At 39.6% G+C, this 22655-nt stretch overlaps 1 protein-coding gene across 2 annotated transcripts in view; it reads left to right on the top strand.

The window, feature by feature from the left end:
• smpd3 (sphingomyelin phosphodiesterase 3) overlaps positions 1–22655 on the top strand; it is a 91670-nt gene that overhangs the window by 17398 nt on the left and 51617 nt on the right. Inside the window, exons 2-3 of one of the 2 annotated variants that reach the window (XM_086301997.1) lie at positions 16445–16493; positions 20713–21412. In XM_086301997.1, coding sequence (XP_086158123.1) covers positions 21111–21412 — 302 coding nt within the window. In that variant the 5' untranslated portion in view covers positions 16445–16493; positions 20713–21110. The remainder of the gene's footprint in view (positions 1–16444; positions 16494–20712; positions 21413–22655) is intronic. The other variant, XM_086301996.1, reaches the window with a different exon arrangement.

The following is a 22655-nucleotide window of genomic DNA, read 5'->3' as shown; positions in this document are numbered from 1 at the left end:
ATGCCAGTGGAACACAAAGTGCAATGAATGTCATCTTTCTATTATGCTTATCATGTATTCAAAGTACTTTATGTTTAGTGCTGTGAACAAATATTCATCACCTTCCAGATTTCCTAGTTGTTGTTTTTTTGTTTGGTTTTTTTTTGCATATTTGTCACGTTTGAGATCTTGAAACAAATTTTAATACTTGACAAAAAACCCAAGTGAATAAAAAATCATGTTGTCATTCATTAAAGTAAAACCTTAATTTGGGTTGCCTTCTTCATAAGCGTGCCACCACAGGATCCACCCTTCATGTTATTAGCATAGTGCATCTACTCGGCTTTCAAAGAAAAAGTATTGGAGTCTCAGTTTTTGTTCATTAAGAAAAAAGCTTCTTCAAATGTTCAGCACAAGATGAAAATTCAAAAGGTCATCTCATTTGGAGTCACTTACTCTTTCTCCCTCACACAGACGCTCACCTGTGTTTGCCCGGGCCTGAACTTTGGGCTGTTTCCATAGCAACATTCATCGCACTTAATGATGGTGACAGCCAGCTGCGGTCATTTCCTTGTGTCATTTTTCAGCATTCGCCGCCTCTTCTTCCTTTCCAACGTCCTCCCCCTGAGCGTCTATACAGTTAGACTGGATGAGAGCATCTACCCACCTCAGGTTTATTTGTAACGGGTTAGTGGTTCTCACCAAGCTCACCCTGAAAGTTGAGGAGAAGAAGAAAAAATCACCAGGGAGATTATTCAGACCCAGAGTTGCAGCCGATGCCTTTGCACTGCTCTCCACGAGGATGCAAACACAAAAACAGAATATGATGTAACATGACTTAGGCAGAAGTTATGCACAAGCCCAGTACAGGCAGTATCAGCATGCAGGGAGGCTACAACATGGTTCCCGTCCTCAAGTTCTAGCTCAGTGGCAAAGGCAGGAATATTTCTTAATACATGCATGTTTTTTGGGATATGAATAAAACCCACAAAGACATGCAGAGAACCTCACACCGCACATCCCCCATACGCCTGGAGGGAATTCAAACCCATTTTCTGAGGCAGCTGTGCTAACTGTGCTTTTGTCGAAAAGTGAATCGAGTCAAGTAACTGCAGAAGATCACAGACTGTCAGGAAAAGGCCACACATGGAGATTCAGAAAAACCACAAAGGCGTGGGATGGCTTGAAAAGAGAAACATAATTAACACAAATGAGAAGTAACGAAGAGCAGCCTTTGTATCCAGATAGAAAAGTTGGCATATCAATAAAAGTAAAAAAAGCAACAAAGTAAAATGGAAAAAAGGTCATTATATGCTGCTGTTACTTAAATGTCTGCTGAGGCTTTTTAACAGAGTTTTTATTATTCTGATTCCTTTCTTATCTTCTCTCTAATGGTTTCATTTCAATCAGAATTCATGCTACTTGCTTTTTATCTCAGCAAACCAATAATTTTCATGTTACTTTTCTTCAGATTTGTCTAAATCTTGCTCTGCGCTCTTTTGTTTCTTAGTGGCGAAGAGGGTTTAATAGACTGTTTACTCGCTGGGCCCACGTCCTCATTTTATGTTTGACAGCATTTTAGTAGATAGGTGAATAGCTGGGACATGAATTGAGCTGCGGTTTGGGGAAGGCCTCGAAGGGGACTGGTGGCGGTTCCCGGCCTGGCGGATCCCCATGTACTAAATAGAAGTGAAGAAGTTAAAGAATTAGAAAGGGGAGGGAGGGGCACGTAAACGAGAACAGCTTGCAGAGCTGGGAGAACATATATAGATGAGAATCGGAAGACGGCCAATGTCGTTGCCTTTACTGTGTATGCACATGTGGCCCTGCGGTTACAAAAAGACAGCTTAACTTTTGTTTTATTTCTCTTTTGCAAAAATAGATCATCTATTATTCTGTAAGCAGATGTTCACATGTATAAAAACCCCACACCAACCAGGGTTTTGGTGGTATATCACTGCAGGCACACCATTGCATGTTAGCCTCATGTATAGCCGGCACCTTCAAAAGAGGTTGTGGGTTTGTAGACCAAAGCATCGCTGTTATTTTTTTAGTCATTTTCAGTAGCAGCGCCACAATTTTACCACGAATGCCAACAGTGTGGCTGCTGTTTACCCAGCCATCCAATTACAGTGTAAGAGGATACCAAATGGAAGACCAACCAAGTGCTGAAAAACAACAGAGCTGAGTTTAATTCGGCTGCTATCCAAGCATTTGTGTCTACCAAATGAAATCGCCCAAACAACCAAAACCGATATGAAATTTATTGCTTGAAAAAGCATTTTGTTTACTGTTGATGTACCAGTTAAGTTAAGAATAACAACTAATGTTAAAAATCACAATCATTCACACTGATTTCACATCATACTTTTCCACTGGTTGTCTGTGTCCCACCAGTAGAGCGCACCCCACAGTTTGAAAACCACTGAGCTTGCAATACATTTTTCCCATGAATATTCTGTATCATAGCAACCAAAGCATCACAGCTGAAGAAAAAAAAATGCTGTGCTTTCGAAGCACTCTCAAACACTCCCAGCTGGGCATTTACAAAAGAGCGTCCAGTGTTTTCAGCTGGGGGAAAAAACGTGTCTGTGTACACACACCCTTTGTCTTCTGGCAGGTTTTGTCTCGCTAAAAATGTTGTGCGTTCAGATGGCACGTGAGAGCACACAGTTTCATTTTCACTCGTTATAAGTGACTGGCTTGCTTGCATGTCCTTCACACATGTCCATTAGGAGGAGAGTCAGCCAAATTACAATGGATGTAGTGTGACTGACCGACTGACTAAAGCACAGACACTAAACTGTTTTCGGAGCCAGTAATCTGATCTGCTTGTGGAAACTGACTGTGAATTCCTGCTAATACACATCAGCTCCTTTGGGCTGCTAGCACATTTCCCCTTCTTCTCTTTTTGTTCCATTCGAAGCTGTCTGCCGTTCTAATTTGAGTTCAAAGACAGTCATTTTTCTAGCTGCTCGGCTTAAGCAAACATACATTTCCCCTCAAAGCGCAGCCAAGGCCAGGCTGAAACTTATTTTCAGCTTTGAGTGTCCATGTGAATGTTTTCAGCAACCTGTCGTAGAAGTTAGGACCGTGCTTTTCTGTGTGAGTTTCCCACAGTGTTTCTAAAGCGTGGCAAAGCTGATCTTCTCTACTGGGTTTTTGAGAGGAATCAGAAAATATGACCTTGCTACTGGGAGCGAGGTGGGGAGATGACCACAGGCTGCTTTGGGCAGGAACCCAAACATAATTAAAGTCTTAGATCATCAGAAACACCACAACGTGTTCGGGAGAGAGTGCAGCAGTCCTAACATTAGATGTACTTTGGTGGTTTAAAGGGAGTGAAACTCTTTTTACATGATTGTGTGTTGATGGTGGATCAGCACACAGCTGAGTAAGCTGTGCTGCTTTATCTGCAGCAGGGCCAAAGGGGAAAGCACAGTGTGTGTTTGTTTTGGATGCACATGTGAGTGTTTAATATGCTTCTCAGTGTCCCGGTTAAGTATTGATGACTTAATGTACCGAACATGAAAGCTCTTGTGTGTCTGCCTCCATGTCTGCGATAGCATTATGTGAAAGAGTCTATGCTGTTTGCTGTGATGTGGGTGGAAGGAAACAGAGAAGGGAGGAGATGAGTGAATGCAGAGAAAGGGTGAGTAAGATTTAAAAAATATGAGTGTGGCTGGAGCTGTTCGTCTGCTGGTATCATTCATTTCTATACATATTTTTTCTTTTTCCTGAAAGATGGTGACATCACCCATTGGTTTCTGGGCTCAGTGGACTTCAGTGTGAGTATTTTGGTTAGTTTTTTTGAGGTAAAAATTACTTTGTTAGGATGAGATTGTGGGATGAGAGTAATTAGCTAATACTAGAAAGCCTGGCTAAGAATCTGCATCAAAAACAGACCTGCTTATAAAATATAAGCAAGTCACTGGTTCAGAAGTAAAGCATGAACCGCTCGGACAGCCTGTTTGTCACATAATTCTATTAAAATGCTCTAAAAAGCAACAATAAAGCAAACATAGTCGAGAGGTCCATTTCAGTGACTTCATTTAGCAGAGGTGATGGCTCTGGCTCTATCACTGTATGATAGTTCTGAATTTAAAAATTACCTGTAAAGATTTTTTTTTTGCAGCAGGCATCAAACATGCTTTTTAATGCTACAAAACTTATTTTACCATGGAGTCTATGGGGAATGACACGCTTGTGGAACCAGCCTCAATTGGCCATTAGAGGAACTGCAGTTTTTGGCCCTGGTTCAGCTGTGATTATGGATGGTTTTTTATTTACTAGCATAGCATTGTTTTGTTTGTTTTTTTATTTGAAGGTAACACATATACATATTATTAACATAGTATTTTCGGATGTTTTTAGTAAGGGAGTTTTTGCAGTGTGGATTGCTGCCTTATCTCCTGTTATACTGAGTAGACTGCTACACTGACCTCCATCAGACTGAGGTATTGATCCACTACAAACCCTACCCTGAACCCACATGGATGAGTGCCCAGAGGGCTGCTGGGTAATTGCGAGTCATGACTGTAATCCACTGAATCTGAATGTAGCTAATAGACCCTCGCAGTGTATTGGTCTGAATGAACTGCCTTACAATGGCTGTCAGATAAAAGTGCAGCTGTGACTGAGGTGAGAGATGATTTGCAGAAAGGACGACATTAGTAAGTCATTAGAGCAGCTGAGTGACTTAACTGTGCATCTTACTGTACTTAGGCTACTTTTTAAACCTTCTTGTCCAACTGCATCACCAATTAGTGTTAAACAGTCAGTAAAGAACAGAACAGAGTGCAAAGAAAATCATTGTCTGAGCTTTTCTCCTCGTCCTCACAAGCACGTATATCTTTATGAAAAACTTTGTTTCTAAAAGATACAGTTGGGGGAAATAAAAACAAAAAAGCGCATGAAAATTATCTGTGTGAGAACTGGAGCCTCTTTTACATGGATCGTATCTAAGATCTCACATGAACTGAAGTCTGAAGTGCAAAATTCTGTTTTATAATGAGTGAGCAGCGTGTGTGTGAGGACCATAAAGCTTTTGATTTATTCATTCATGTGTTAAGGTTATATTTGGGGATGTACATAACTACTAAACACATTAACATTGCTGCCCTCTGTAGTCAGCACCAATGTTCCCTCTAAGCTGCTTGCGTGCTCAATCGCGCACTGCTGGCATGCTCTCTGCGCACAGAAAATCTGCGTTGCGCACAAAAATAAAATCTAACGTGAATTGAAATTAAAATAAATACGTTAACAATTGATTCTGTTTTACAGTGTGAGTCAGTAAGTGACCGGTGACTGGCTGCTCCAGCCAAGGATGCGATTCACTTTCGTATATACCGAGCTAATCAACGTCGTTGACAGGCTATGACAGGGTCCTTATGTGCCGACACCGGTGTTTTAGCTAGCAAAGCGGCGTGGCTCATGTGGAGTGAAGCCACGTTAATGACAACGCGTACAACCATTGGAGATGTGAGCAGGACAGATGGAACAATTGACGGAAAAAGTGGGGACTTTATACCAGTTTTTAAATTGCGTTGATAGACCACGTAAAACCAGAGTTATGATAAAAATATATGTTTGTTCGTTTTCTTCCTGAATACTATCGTTGTTTATATTTACTGCGGGAAGAAACGGTAAACATGGCATTTTATAAGGAAAGCACTCTCCGCCTGTGAGAAAAGACAAAACCAAAAAACCCTTTCCTATTGGTGGAAAAATGTACCATGTCGACCAATGATATGGCAACATGCCATTTAGTTGTTTAGAATAGGGGGAAGTTTTAGTAGTGACGCTGGTGTTTTGAGATGCGACGTTTAGCGTGTTTGGAGTCTAAAGTTAGTGTGTTGTCTTGTGTAGTTTGTAATTACTTTTTGGAGTGGCACAAATAATTTGTGTGGCATCAAATTTGATGCAGAACAGCTGATTGTTCTGTAAATAGTTTGAAATGTTTATTTTAAAAAACGCCTTGGCTGTATTTTTAGGTAAACAGCTGCAAAAAATTTTGTTGTTTGCATAACTCAGTTACTTTTTTGAAGAAGTAACTATATAATTAATTGCCCAACATTGGTCACAGCTTTCTTTATATATATACACACACACACACATATATATATATATATATATATATATATATATATATATATATATATATATATATATATATATATATATATATACAGATATATATATATACACACACATATATATAAAGAAAGCTGTGTTTTCAAAATTGGAGTTCAATTACTTCCAATAGTGTTAACGTACTACACAGGTCATGAACAAGACTTTTTAAAATTTTCATTGTAAGTGGGCTAAAGCACTTAATTAAAAGTAGTCTAACATAAATGCTGTAATTTGATTATTTTAATAAACCATATAACTTGGATGGATTCGATGCTGGCGTGACCACAGTGCACACGTCTGCTGTCGCTCACAGTGGTCCAAGTGTCCGCTCAGGGAGTTTGTGTGTTCGCTCAGACACATGAAAAATTAGAGGGAACATTGGTCAGCACCAGAAATACCAGCTAGTTATGCAGACGGTGGCGCTCCACCGCACCTTCTCTCTCTGACGGAAGACATAAAAAGCTAGGTAGAAATAGATGATGCAGTGCTTCTTAAAACTGATTTAGAAAGTGAATGACTGTATATTGACTGTGTCTGGCATTTAAACAATACATTGTGCACAGGCAAGTGGATGTTAACCTGCAAGGAAAGAAGGCTGATAGTACTAGCTTATTTCTTCCTTTCGCCGAAGGAAACATTAGCTTACTTCACTTGCTGCAAACTGGTCAAACACCGTGTGTTTATATTTACATGCATGCATGATTATTACATTTCAGGAGCATCTAAAATATGCTTTAAAATGAACTGTTCAAAATAGCTCCCAAGAACATTGTCTACAGTATTTGACCTCGTATATATATATATATATATATATAACATATATAACAAATATATATTAGTTTCTTTTTAACTTATATTATTAATATTTATTAAAGGTAACGTGTCAAGTATCAGTGTAAATAATTGTTTTAATCAATTTAAATTAATCCTTGTATTGTCCTCGGGTCATTTTTGACCCCTGAGGACAACAGGTGTATGGAAATCGGGAGGACATTATGAGGGTTAAGGATTTTAACTTAAATAAGGATGAACACATATATTTCCAGAAGATTTGCTGCTAAGCTTAGCTAGCGATCTTTTAGCACTATTTTTTATCTCTCATGCAAATTAATTCTCCTTTTATTTGTTTACAAAACGTCAACAAAGTTGTTTCTAGTTTTTCAGTCATGAAAACTTTAAAGATAATAAATCTGGAAATATGCAGAGAAACTAGCTTAAGCTAAGGCCTGAGATAGCGGCAGTTAGCCAGACACCAATGACTACTTGGTTATATTTTTTCAGCACATTACATCATTGGCAAATTGATTATGGTTCAGAAGAGTAAATTGTAGTCAGTATTTTATTTATTGTATGTATTTAATTGCGATTTTATAACTATATGATTCTCCTGTTCTTGGTAATGTCAGTTAAAACTGTTTCAGGTGCACTTTACCTGCTTTTTGGTGGATAGCAGCCCTGTTTTACATTTAGCTGGTGAAACAAAGACAAACCCCAGTCAGATTTGTGATCTACATAACAAAGCCCACATACAAAAGGTGTGAATGGAAATGCATGACATGTGAGCACACCTTTATATAATAAACCTGCTAGTTTATGATGCTGCAGTTCAGGAACCCTGCAGCCTGATCAGGTCAAGCGTATGACGTAGTAGAACTAATTTAAAAGAGGCTGAAATGAAAATAAACTTTTCGCCATGCACAGAGATGGACACTGGCAGCTGGGACATTAAAAAGTGGGCCAATAATTCTCTGAATGCCTCAATAAAGGGCAGACCAACAACTCTGTCAGTACATGAGCTGTGAGGAATGGAAATTCCTGCAAAACCACAGAAACTGATCAGTGATGTTATAGCAAAACATTTGTGTTAATCATTGTTGTGGCTGACTGGATTTGACCTTACCTACACTGTATGTGTTAGATGTCAGTCAGAATAATGATCGCTCTACAAACTTTCATCCTTCTGTACATTTTTGTTGTTTGCTGATTCGTTTTGGCAGCGCTTAAAACATTAAAAGAGTTTCGATGAGTGTGACAGTCATAAAATGTTAACATGGGATTAACATTAAACATTTTTGCCATTTCTATAATCCTCATAAAAATGCATTTTTAAACTTTAGCATTGAAAACAAATTTTACAATGTGGATGCAGTTTGTAGCAAGTAAAAATATCACTGCACTTCACTGCATAGTACTATGCTGTGCTTACAAATCACAGTTGCCATCATACACAGTTGATGACACACTGACGTGGGCCCTAAATCAAAAGCAGGTTAATGGCAGAGAGGCTCTAATAGCAGCCTTTGTGTTATGTAAAAGTCCAGAGGTGAGTGTGCGCTGCTCTGCACAGCGATTTATGAGATCATCTACTGCAAAGAGAGACGGTAAATGTGGGAGAGCCAGACATGAAGGAGAGGGCGACATGAAACAAAAGGTCACGGGTTAAAATAAAAGCTATAGTGTCACTCTGCTGAAGGACCATCGTGGTGATGTTCCAACCCATTTACTCCAAATGATATATGTTTATGTTACTGCTGAGTGTTTCTAAAAGCAGACTTTTTTATGCAATTGTCATCCATCACAATGAATATTCTGTTTGCTTTCATTTTTGGTCCAAGCTGTTGTTGAAAGCGTGGACCGTTGGCAGCCTGCAGTGGTGCTTTCAGAAGCTTTTGTATGAATCTGAACAGTTTCTGTCCTCCTCATATCTCATGTTTGCAGCGTTTCCAATGCCAGAAGCTGAATGTTCAGAATTACAAATCAAAAAACAAACCTCCTGATCTGAGCCAGCCTTGCCCAGTTCATTTGCTATCATGAGAGCTGAAATGTTGCTCAAGAGCAGGTGGCAACGGGCCCTGATCAAATTACCCTGCTGATTCTAGTGTACCTCACAGTGATGGTATTATATGTCTCCAACTAACCATGTTACAGCAGCACAATCGCACTGAAAAAAGAGACGCAACAACGGAATGAGAAGAGGAGGGAGTGATCTCTTGATAGCTTAAGATAATCATAGATTTCTGAAGTGCAGGATTTGTTTTCAATTTGACAAGACAGAAAGTGGGAAAATGAAACCTTTAACTCTCATCACTAATATCTGTGTAACAGGTAGTCAAGGGACAAAGTGCAATACTGGACCAGATGTACATGTGATCCTTACGCAGCATCAGTGGGTGGACGCGAGCTTTAGTGTCACTGTGAATTTTCTGATGTGAAATGGATGGCATGGAACTGACACAGATGGACCAGAATGCCTCTGTTTTATTTATTCATTAAGTTATTGATAGTGATAGTGATAGTACCTGGCAGTTAGGCTACAAGATAAACTGAGGAATCTTGGCATTTTGTCTTCACAGATTTTTGGTTCCTTTTCTTGTTCTTTTTCTTTCTCTCTTTGATCTTTTCTTTTCACCTTTTCTGTGTCTCAAAGCATTGTTGAAAACATTTTTAGAAAAAGAGTGAAACTATGAAAAACAGTGATGGGACGCTGTTTAAATGAAACTGCATAATCATGCAGTACCAACGAGACGTCTGACTTCATTCTGGGGTAGCGAAAAATCCAGTGGTCCAAACCACAGTCATCAAAAACTGTCATCAGCCACTAGCGAACAAGGGCGGTCTGGTTCCCACAGTGACCTGATCTGAAGATCATGAAATCAGGCTGAGATTTACATTAAACAACAAGGAAGTCAAAAGCCATGAAAATACTGTGGCAAGTCTGCAAGTTCAGGTTCAATACAGGTCTCAGATCAATCCACTGATCTAATATCAGTTTTAATTTTATCTAAAGTCTAAAAGTGCAAAATGTTCTCCAAAATCAAGTGCAGTAATTCTTAAACAAGTCAAACTTTCTGAAATGCCCACATTTTATGTCCAAAGCCAGTCTAATAGTGATGGGACAATCAATTAAATCCGTTCTGAAACCAAATCCGGCCTAAAAGTTTTGCAAATCAAGTCCGAAACCCAATCAAAACAGTTGAAATCCAGTCTGAAATCAAGTCCCAAACCACATTAACACCCGTTCAAAACCAGCCTGAAAGCATTCTGAAATTTTGCCAATTGATTCTACACTCTGGAAACCACTTAAGTCCATTCTGAAAGCCTGTCTGAAAGCAAAATCCCAAACTGTGCAAATTTAAAAAACCAAACTTGGCAAAAACAGTGTAAATCACCCCAAACTACTTTAAAATGGTTCTAAATTTGCCAGAAAGAAGGTAAAAGTTAGCTTTAAAGTACTGTAAAATCCTTCCCCAAACTATGTCCAAACATAAGTCCAACACCAGTCCCACATTCATAGTATTGCAATCTTATATTCAGACCCTTATTTTGAAAACACTTAACTTCAAGAAGTAAAAGCTTTTCTCACTGTTCTGTACATATATGTGTCACACAAAGGCACACATGTGAAGTTCCTGAGATCAGCTATACTCTGAATTATTGAGGTTATCAGCTGCAGGCTCTCCTCCCACTGATTATAAATAATTTGACGGTTTATCGAGTCCAGAAGAAAAGTCAGGGCGCTCGTGGGAGTTGTTGTTCTGCCCAACTCTTCCCAAAGGCCCGATTTCAACCTAGATTGCTTTGCTGTTGATGGAAACATGAAGCCGCAGTTCTTAATTGATTGGAAAACAATCATCCAGGGCAAAACGTGTGACTTGGGTATTACTTGCATCTATTATAGCGCCTGATGGGCCATGAAACTTGAGCAAATAAACTGACACACCAACCCCCTTGCATTATATAAGAGGCTTCAGCATGTATGTGAGAGTGGAAGCTGTGTCATATCTGTGCTCCCTGTACAGTGACAGGCAGCCACAGTAGTACAGTTACTAAGTGCATGTGACTAGGTCACCATGACAACAGCACTCCCTGGAGCATGCTGTGAGCAGAGCGACGTCACTGGCCTTTGCATGCTCCTGTGTGTCTGCGTTCGTGTGGCACTCGCTGGATCGAGAGCTGGTCCTGCACAAGCTGCTGCGTGTGAGAACCAGAAGCAGGAAATGAGCACAGAAGACAAAGATGAGACATACGAGTGACAGCGAGGAAAATTAAAAGATGCGTAGATGCACGAAGGGTGTAATCGCTCTGATGTGCACTCCAACACTATTTTAGTTTCTGCCAGATGGCTTTATTGCTCCTATCACTATTTCTTCACCACAGGCCCCTGAGCTGTTTGTGTAGTGGATGTGTGTGTGTGTGTGTGTGTTGTCCTTGTGTGTCACTCAGAGCTCTGTTCTTTCTCCTAAATATCAAAAGGGCATTTATCACTGATAGGCTCCATTCAGCTGCTGCACCACACCGTGCTGCCCAACAATCACGGGTGGATTAGAAAATAACCGTCTCAAATGAGCACAGACGTGTAAAACAACAGTCCTGATTGTAAGATCAGCACAGCACACAGACCAATGATGTCTGTTTGTACCTGTGTGTGTCATAAACGGTTTGTTTTTCAGAGGTTTTTCTTCAGTTCGTTCAGATTTTGGTTTGATTTAATATTTTAGGTCATTACAGTGGGTTTGAGGACAAAACTTTGGACTGTTTTACATCTTTTCATCACATTTTTTTCTCATTTTATTCGTTTGTTATCATTTGTCTTCTTTCTTTTTGCTGCTCACGTTCCATATTGTTCAGATTGTGTGTTTTACATCTGTTTTTGATGCTTCATGTGTCAATTTAGGTCACTTTGGGTAAAATATAGGTCATATTGTACCCATTTGTCAATATTTTGTGTCTCCTTTTTGTGTCTTTGCAGTAATCATAGATAGAATAAAAGTTGCACGTAGTTTCTGGGTCTGAAAAGTCTGTTAAACCTAATTAATCCAATTTAATGGCCACCAAGGGCAACAGCTATGGTTCCAAAATGATTTCCTATAGAAGTTTGAGAAAGTGGCTCTCTGACTTTAAATATGTAAACACTTTGCTGCTGAGCTAGTGGTCTCAGTCACTCATTTTGGTTCATACCAAGTTTCATTTAAATCTTGGTCATACTATGTTTCACAAGGGAGAATTATAGCTACAGGGTAGACTGGTCTTACAACCTGGGATCAAAGTCTTTAGTCTAAACAGCATTCATCTATACTGTCCATAGCAGTAAGTGGCATCTTCTTCACCCTGGATGTCAAATGCTGACAAGGTTCTATCAAGGTTGGTCATGTCTCCGGCATGCACAGGATAAAGCGAGGTGCATTTTACTCTCAACTCATCACTGAGGGTCACCTGGAAATGCAAGCATCACTTTTCATCACCCAGGGTTAATGTTGTGAAGGCGGGTAATGTGGTTGCTTTGTGGGTCATCTTATTGCTGAAGATTTTCTCTCATCACCTTGTAATATAAAGATAAATGACAAGACTTTTGTAATGAATTGGTGCTACAGTATATAAAAGTGGATTGGGAAGTGAATCTTGAATTGTTCCTAAATTTCAAAGGATATAATCTCCAAACTATATTTGGTATTCCAGTCCGAACACTGCAGAAATGACTACAAATAATTGTTATTGTCACTTTCTTGTGATCATGTAGATTTTTAAGTCATTTAATTGGGGTTTTACACGTTTTCATCTGTTATTTACCTCCTTTACAAATATTTACTTGCTTTATTTATTTATTCTGTGTTGGAACTGCTGGCTTATTTTGGCGATTTGAATCCCTGTTGCCAATGTTCCTGTTGATTTTCAACAGTTGTGTCTCTTATGGGTCTCATTTTGGTTGTTTGGTTGCTCATATTTCCTTGAATCCCCGAACCTGTGATTCAGTACTCAGTTCGTAATCATCCGACACATCAGTATTCACTCAAACAATGCATGTGTTCTGTGCCTCACCGACACGTCACGCGCACATACTGCTGATGAGTTCGAACAATCACGAGTGAACACGACATTATTGACCTTCCATATTGTCCACGCAGACTGCTGGCGCTCGCACACAGTTTTTCTCCTGTTTATCCAGACAGACGATATTGATCGGGGCTGAGGGAGGAATTCTCTGAAATGAAGGTCTCTGAGTGAACTTTAGCAAACTGCAGGTCCCAAGCTGACATATTCATTTATCACTGACATCCTGGCTGTCAATCAGAGCGTCCTAATGAGCTCACAGTACAGCGAGGTGCGCATCCTATTAGGTGATTGTTTGAGCGTGTTACTGGAGAAATTGTTAGCTTGAGCTGTACTCCAAAGCTACATTATTATACAGTGTCGCTTTTCCTGCATCATATTGGCTTCGTGAAGCCAGGGAGATGAAAACAACAAAGAAAATATCAAAATTTAGTCCTGATATTGTTCCAAGTATCCCCCACATTGCGTCATAAATGGTATTTTGCCTTATTTTAATGGCACTGATGATTAAGTATGTAAACGAGTGAAGGTAATTTTGAAGTGTCATTGTTTTTGTCTCATTAAGGGATAAACTCCCACACTGCTCTCTGATTAAAGCACCACTCAGCGCGTTTGTGTTGAAATTGCACTCTTGCTGCAAGTTTTCATCTCTCTAATGTAAAACAGGGCATTGCCGATGATTCATTAATGGCAGGAGGCGCTAAATAGTTTAAAAAGCCACTTTACTAAAAAAAAATAATGGAGGTCACATAGTTTATCCTTTGGCACAGAAATTAATAAAGTCATTTTAAATGGTTATGGTTATGAAAATAACCATAACTGTTGTGTGTTTGCTACGACAGTTTTCAGCTGGATATTGCGGTCAGAGTCAAGATGTACCTTCCCTTTTTTTTTTACAGGCAGATTTTAAAGGTGCATTAAGGCACATTTTTATATTAAAACGCAGGTTAATTTAACACAAAAGACGTCAACAGTAATGAACATCTGTTTGTTAGACTTTTTTAGTGCTTGTTTTGGTTCTCTGACCCACAAATTCAGCTGCCATCATAACAGCGTATGTGTACCTCATATAAACCCCACAGTGAATGACAGAAAGCAAATCGCTGCCACAGTGACATGTTTAATAGCGGAGCAACTCCACAGCGCAAAACTGATGATTGATTGATTTTTACAAACAACATCATCAAACTAAAATATTTTGGTAACCTAGCCAAATGGGGAATTAGCTTTTTAAAGTGCAGCATGTTTATTGATGTTAACATGTCTATTATAACGTCTAAAAAAAAAAAAACAACTGTGCAGAAGCTGTTTGTTTGCTGGTTACACCTGGCTGTGGATCAAATTCCTGAGTTTGACTCACGCTGCAAACAGAATAAGCACAAAAAATAGCAGCACGAACAAAGTGGTGTTTATTAACATGCAGATTGCTCGACTTTTAACAGTATTTATTGGTTTTTGTACTTTTTATAAATAGATTTTATTTGATAACGAAGCAGCTCTTCTATAGAAAACTCCTGCACTCCCTGTCATGTTAGATTTTCCACATCTCCCAGTCTCCATCAGTTTATAATGCTAGACTTTCGCCTCACTGATTGAAACTGCCAAATACTTAAAGAGAAACAAGAAATCTTAATTTAAACGCATTTTAGTGAATGCAGGCTGACGCTAATAATCTCCACTTAGTTAACGTTGCAAAAATAATAATCTGTGGAGATAATGGTACCAGACAGTTACTGAAACCAACCAAATAGTGGTTGAAAATGCAATTTTACCAGTTCACCTACTAATGTGGCTTTATTCAAATACATATAGAAAAAACCTGACCATCGAGCGACTCAGAAGAAAAAAGCCACAAGCTCATAATTTCAGAGCCTGTATCATGAAACTCATGTACAGGTCTGTGAAAGGCAGCCGTATGGTGAAAATATAAACACAAGTTATGATTTGAGTGCTGTTTCTGTTCCTTCAAGCACAGTTTAAAATTCAGAGTCTGAAGAGGAACAGGAAATGATCTGCCATCACTGGCTTGTATCTCTTTCTGCTCTCCCTGGTTTGCACCTCACAGACAGCTTCTTACTTGAAGCACCTCTAAAACAAAGCTGAACTGAAGGCTTTATTACTGATCCCTGGTTTATTTCATATTGTTCTGGCCCACAGCACTAAACCATCCATGCAACGCTGATCAGTTAAAATGATTCAGCTGCTTGGCCACCTGACCTGTGCCACCTGCCTCTGCAGCCTGTTATGGAGCAAAAAACGATTTTCTAGATTTTATTTAAGTGATAGTTGAGCAGTGTCATTAAACACAAGGGGGGTTGTGTAAATTCAAGCTTTCCTGTGCGAGAGATAAAAATACAGATATGATATTTGTCCTCATTAGTCGACATTGATCCTCTGGTGAAATCTCGGCGGCAGTAGGATTTTAGAAACAAACAGAAGTGCTAATTAGCAGACATCAGCTCCCCTAACAAAGGAATTATCTGCAGTACAAGCTGACTTGTATACCTTTTTTAAAAATATTGTGTGCCTGTACCTTAACGTGTGTGTGTTTCCAACATGTGTGTGTCTGCTGACGTTGTCACTGTTCTTTTTCCGTCGCTGTATTTCTGTCTCTTCCTGCAAGGCGACGTATTTGGCTATAAATTATGCACCGCTGAGCTTCCCCTGATAAGGCCAAATGTGACGGTTTGTGCTCGTTGATCTTTCAGCTCTGACTGAGGTTTGTTTTTCTGGGTGTGGTCGTTGATGCAGCTTTCAAAAGGTAAACTCCCCACAGAAGCTGAGGAAAGTGGAAGCTTTTAAAGGCCGTGGGATCGAGGATTTTAACGCTTAAAGCGGCAAAAAAGATGAATACAATGGGTAAAGACTTCAGCAGAGTTAAAGGTTGATGATAGGATGATGTAATCGGGCCAGTGTGGATACTTTAGTTATGGACAAAAACTAATTCTTATGGTGTTCAGTTAAGTCTTTACTTATCAATCTCAAGCCCACCTTATGGAAGCTTTTGCCAGACTTCCAGCGCTTTTTCAAGTCATTATATAATTCATTGAATAAAGTTGTGTTGCCGGTTCAAATTTTGGGTGCTCATTAAGTGACGTAGGAAAAAAATTGCAACCAGAGAATTTAAAATTGCATTTACAGGGAATGAAATAAGTATAATATGAAGGGAAATCAAAATGACTGAGATTTATAATAAATGTTTTTGAGAAAAAAAAAGTAAATGTTGATAATCGCTGTATGTGTGACAGTGTTTGAGGAGAGAGGGTACATGCAGACGTATAGACACGCATACACTAAGAAGATGTGCCTATAATATATCATTTTCTACTCTGTGAGCTTTAATCACCATCAAGCAACCATCAAGGTCAATTTGCAGCAGGAAAAGAAAATGTGAAAATTAGAAACAAACAAATGAAAACATGCGGTACAAAAACGTCCTTCTTTGAAATGAATGAGCGTTTTTAGCTGGCATTTGCTAATTTTCTCTTCCTTTTTTTTAAAGATCCTGTGCTCTGTTGGATCCAATCGAAAGAGCATTAATCTCCCCACAGGTGATAATAACACCATTTTTACATAAAATCACATTGTCTTTATCTGTGTGAGGTATAATTATGATACAAACTTAAAGCCAGAAAATACCTGTTCTAATCATCATTACACAGCACTATCATCATAATTTACTGATGGAGTTTTTGAATGTTATGATTTCTGTGTTCGTTGTATTGGCACACCAGCATCTCTCCATATAAACTGCTGTAGACTGTAACTTTCTCTGTGTGATTGTCGTACTTGCACCTCTCGTCCTAGCTGTGCTGCTTGAGTTTTATTATGCAACTGTTAATATTGAATTGTTTGGAGTTGAGTTATGATACTTAAACCTGCTAATATTGACTTGCTTATGCCAGTGAGAGGCTGATGAATCTGAATTTGAACACGAGCAAGTCTAGCAGAAAGTAGTGAGAGGATTTTCTTGCATGAGTGAGTTTTGAATTATCCATGTATTTTTTTTCTTCCTGAAACCTAAAACGAGCAGCCAGAAATAGCACATTTTAATGAGCAGTGGCTGCAAATTGCGGCTTAAATGCCAGGCGGCATGGAGTCAGTGCAATGAGTGAATTTGTCTGGATTAGAGTTTTTGTGCAGGGGGTAAGCTCTCTGTTTGCTTCCTTTTTGTTTATTCACTCTCTGCTTGCTCTTCCTTTTGCTTATTCTAAATGCATATCAGAGTTTCATCGATATTTGAGAACAATGAAATAATTACCTTCTGTCGTATATCTTAAAAATACAATAAACAGTGTTGTAATGTGTGCTGTAACACTGCAAGGTTTAAAAAGTTTGGTTGACTAAAATCATACCTCTTCAATGAGTCGATGAGGTCATGGATGGATGGATGGATGGATGGATGGATGGATGGATGGATGGATGAATGGGTGTATGGATAAATGGACAGAGACATGGATGGATGATGAATGGATCAATGGCTAGAGAATGATAAATGAAGGATGGATGGATCAATGGATGGATGATGATGGATGGATGGAGATGGATACATGATGGATGGATCAGTGGATGACTGATAGATGAATGATGATGGATGGATGGATGGATGGATGGATGGATGGATGGATGGATGAAAGGATGGATGGATGGATGGATGAAAGGATGGATGGAGATGGATACATGATGGATGGATCAATGGATGACTGATAGATGAATGATGATGGATGGATGGTGATGGATCAATGATGGATGGATGGATGGATGGATGGATGGATGGATGGATGGATGGATGGATGAAAGGATGGATGGATGGATGGATGGATGGATGAAAGGATGGATGGAGATGGATACATGATGGATGGATCAATGGATGAATGATGGATGAGATTAGGTGGCTGTAGCTCAGGTAGAGGAGCTCAGCTGCTGATCAGAAGGTTGGTGGTTCAATCCCTGGCTCTCCAGTCTGCATGCCAAATATCCTTGGGCAAGATACTAACCCCCACTTGCTCTCTGATGCATCCATCGGAGTATAAATGTGTATGAATGTTAGTTAGAAAGCACTGCAAAGTATAGACAACAGTGCTTGTGTGTATGGGTGAATGCGGCGTGTTGTATAGAGGGCTTTGAGTACTCCACGAGAGTAGAAAAGCTCTATATAAGAATCATTTCTCATTATAAGAAACATTTACCATTTACCAGTCCATGGATGGTTGGATCAATGGCTAGAAAATGGATAAATGAAGGATGGGTCAGTGGATGATAGATGGATAAATAATAAATGGGTAGATGGATGGATGAAAAGGGGTGAGGGTGCTATCTTCTGTCTGCTTGCTTTTTTGAGAAAGTGAACTAAAAATAGATATGGAAATATAGTATTTGGAGCATAATAAATGTTTTTTATTATGCTTGTTATTTCAAAATATAATCATATAAACTCCCTTTAAACCATACTTAACCAGACATACAAGATGCCACAGGGATGTCACCCACTGGTTTTTGAGTGCACAATACAAAAATACTAAAAATATGCTCTATAGCACTGAAGGTCACATTATTTATCACATAATTTCATCAAAAACAAAACCAAGGAAGATGGGTCCTGTTCAGTGACTTGGTGAGGCCTAGCAAATAATGGCTAGAGTCGCCTTTCTCAGTACACCTGTCTGCCTCACCGGTGCCATTCAGCCTATGGACAGGTTAGCTCACAGTTTTAAGGCCGACCAAAGTTTTTTTTTAAAAGTGCTGCAAAGTTTAATCCCAAAAAGTGCTACCTCTTTTCTCCATATGTCCAGTGAGAATTGAAGTGTGGACTTCCACATGTTAGACTTAAAGACAGTCAGTAAAACACTGCCGTCATATGCCCCTTATGCCCACTGGTGAGTCAGCAGGTCATCTCTTTATATCTTTTCAGGTCAACCATCGCAGCAGGAAGTCAGCAAGTAGTAGCACAGGCAGCTCCTCTGTCATAATACGAATCATTACAGTATACAAAGGTTTCAACCCTACACAAGAAGATTACAAGGATGGAAGAGGTGGTAATTCTGGGAGAGATGTCCTATTCAGAGAATGAGCCTGTCTGACAAAAGAGCTTCATTTGGGGAGAAAATAGTAGACAGTGGTGACAAACAGCTCCCACAGACATGTTTTGCTGGAAAGTCTTCTATCCTAAATAGATTTAAAAAAGCAGACCCTTGACAAAAAGAAAGATGAATACGTGACAGCCTGTGCTGTCTTTGGACCTGTGGAGGTGTGATTATACAGTCCAAATACAGAATGAAAAGTTTCATTCATTTGGTGAGCTTTGTCAGAATTGCTTTACCTACTTTCTGCTTTAATATGGATTGTGAGTATAATATGCACGCAGCATTTCTCCACGGTTACAGCAAGTTTATAGTTGTCTTGTTGCACAGCAAATGAGACAAGGTTCATTCAAAAGCATGGGTTGTTCCACTGCCCTTCTCTGCTGGGCATATGATGTTACGCCAAGGTCAGCACTCTCTTTGTCTTCCTAAACTCGCCTGTTGACATGAATGAATTAATCTAGTCATTACTTATTCATGTCGGTGGGATCAATTCTCTTCCCTCTGTTGCCTATGCTGATATTAAAGTTGGTTAAAAAGCATTTAGGGTTGGAATTTCTGGTTAAGTCATCTGCGGGCTGGAAGAACGACGTGGTTAATGTCCTTTCCTTTGTGATACCCTTTTGTAACAACAATTACTGATTCCACGATGAGCTGTTTCCACAGCCCTTCTCCTATTTAAACATAGACTTTAAATTATTTAAACACTGCGGGCCAAAAATTTCTGTGGTAGTGGATTTGTGTGTGCTCGTGCACTAAAAAATCTCTTTGTTTCAGCTTCAGGAGCTTTGTAGTCGTTAATATCATCGTATCTTTCAACTCTTTAGTTTATATAATATTTATGTTCTGAGAAATATTCAAATGCAAGTCACCTTTTCTCCTTTTTTTGTATATACTTACTTTTCCATGAGGAATATAAATGTGTTATCTTTTCAGAATCAAACACAACACTTTTAAGTGGACCTGTTACTGCAGCACTGCTGGCAATGAAAGTGGGCCAGACTTTATTAAACTTGCAGGCGAGTGACTGAAACAGCTACCAGTGAGAATGACAAATGCCATTGATTGGCTCATGGCGTGGTAGTAAATACATAAAGTTGTTTTCTAGGTTACTGGAATGTCTGTAAGCGACCTGCCGGTAGCTTCAAAGTGATGTCCGATAAACAAATCACTTCCAGTGTAGATGCAACATAAGTGTAAGCAGGCTACAAAGTCAAGTTTAGCTGCCATCCATGCAAATCAGCTGATTTTAGTGCCAACCCACATCAGCCGATTGCTCCTTCTGCACATCCAACTGACTATCTCGTGCAGCTGCCGCCATTTAACCTGTTTTAGCCTGCCCACTATTCATCTCCAACCCACCCACACCCCAGTAGTATGACCACAGTCTGATCAACTGCTTGTCTTCTGAAATAGCTTAAAAAAAATACATCCCATAATGTGTTGTTGTCAGGAGTATGTCGTACTCGCTGTCATACATTATTCTTTCTTCTTGTAAGACGAGACAAACTACAGTAAATAATTTTGCCTGTAGCTTACAAGCCTCTGTGGGGATGTGCTGTTATTATGCAATTACAGTCATTCTGACATGTATGAGTTTCACTCCCAGTGGAATAAAGTCAATTACTGATCCCCTGCTTCTTTTTCCTTCTCTCCCGCCTTTCCTCTGTCGATGTGCTTCTTTCTTCAGGTTTGGAGGAAATGCTGATGTTGAGTGGATACCCCCTGCAGAGGTGGTTTGAGTCCTCGCAATCATAGATCCGTCATCAAGGGAATAGCTTTCATCATGACAACTGCCTACCTCGAGACTGCGCTCCTTGACCCCTCCTGTGGAGGGTGTAATTACTGAGGGAGGGGCAGCAAGACTGAGATAAGCTTTCCTGTGAAGATAGAAATCATCCAAACCATGTAGTGTTCCTTTCTCCAAGGAATGGGGGAGGGTCTACATTTGAGTCTGATCTTTTTTCATTTATTTCTGCTTATGTAATTAGTGGAAGAGATTTTGTGATTGATTATAGTGTATGTGGGCGTGGACGTGCAAGGTGAGGAGAAAGTGACAGACAGAAAGAGAGAGAAAGAAGGAAAGAGATGGTCCTCCACATCACCCCGTATTCCAGTGCCTGTCTGCACTTCTTGGATGGCTTGTCGTGGAGCCTGGTGTTTCCCTGCTACTGGTTCCTGGACCGGCTCCTGGCGTCCTGTGTGGCCACCTCGCTGGAGAAGCGACAGCGCTCCCAGGACCCCTGCTCCTTCCTCACGTTATGTGTGCTGATCTCCGCACCCCTTTACCTGCTCCTCCTCCTCGCCTCCTTGCCCTTTGCTCTGCTGGGCTTCATCATCTGGGCTCCCCTGCAGGCAATCCGCCAGCCCTACCTGTACACCTACTGCAGGTTAGTGCCAACATGGCTATATTATTTATCACTGCTGCTGTTTCTGTGAATTTACAGGGCTCTGAAAAAGTATTTTTACCAAACTTGATTTAAACATTTAAAGGTTTCAGATCATTAATCACATCCTAATAGACAAAGTTACCCAAACAAGTACATAGTACAGTTTTTAGATGATTTCATTTATTAAAAAAACGCTATCCAACCTTACCTAGCCCTATGTAAAAAAAATAATTGGAATAGTGGTGACGGAGTGGCCGGCCTAGCAAAACTACTCCAAGAGTGAAGGTTTCATAGTGGCCTGGCCAAATTGAGATGCTTTGGCATGACCTTAAACAGGTCCACAGAGATATGAAAGACTTGTTTGAACTTATTACAAATGCTTAATACTAGTTCTCGCTGCCAAGGTCCAGGTAGGCTGGGTAGTTTTTTTCCATTAATAAATCATAGCATCATTTAAAAAACGCCTTTTTTATTTACTTCTGTTTTATATTTTATTTGTTTAATCTGAAACATGTAAGTGTGACAAAACTGCAAAAATGCTTTTTCACAGCACTGTACATAATATCTGATTTTGTAAGGATGTAGTGTCTTTTACTTTAGACAGTATTATGTAGAGTGACCTAACTGTTTTAAGGTAACACAATCTTTTACTGCTTAAGGTTTCTACAGGTGAGGAGGGCAGACCTACAGCCAACCATGTAGGCCTTTCTTTGTCCTTGCAGTGGTTCAGTTTAAAGATGACCGGATGAACGCACTTTATACCGGTTTACACATTTTAGACTGGCTTTCAACTAAACTGTGAATGAAAATGAGGCCCTGGATCAATGTAATGTGAAAAATGGGCCGAGCAGTTGTAGAGTCATGCTTCATTTTTCATCTATGGAGCCAGTTGTTCACAGGGGTTGGCTATTTCAAGAAGGAGAAAATGAAGTCATTATCTTGTGTAAATAGTTTGCTCGTGGGTCTGCTTTCCAGCTGCAAGACTCCATCAGCTCTCAGTGGGTGTTTCGTTATCCAAACACCCACCCAAGTGGCAACCCGCCATAACCACAAAATGGGAAATACAGTATTTAGCTCTGTTTGCTGTGGGACAGCAGCACGATCTTCCTATAATTAGCAGTTTAGAGATGGCAAATGTAAAATGTGAGTTTCTAGTATTTTAAGTATTGTTTCAACAGTCACCTAGTAACAGTTTATTGTATATTCATGGATAACGTCTTTAAAAAGGTAAAAAGCACCGATG

This window comes from Aulonocara sp. 'chitande type north' Nkhata Bay, linkage group LG7, assembly GCF_057382095.1.
Source record: "Aulonocara sp. 'chitande type north' Nkhata Bay isolate Kocher_YH1m ecotype deep benthic linkage group LG7, A_spYH_male_GT1.1, whole genome shotgun sequence".
NCBI classification, from domain to species: Eukaryota; Metazoa; Chordata; class Actinopteri; order Cichliformes; family Cichlidae; genus Aulonocara; species Aulonocara sp. 'chitande type north' Nkhata Bay.
Note: the sequence above shows the minus strand (reverse complement) of the source record. Positions and strands in the feature narration are given on the sequence as shown.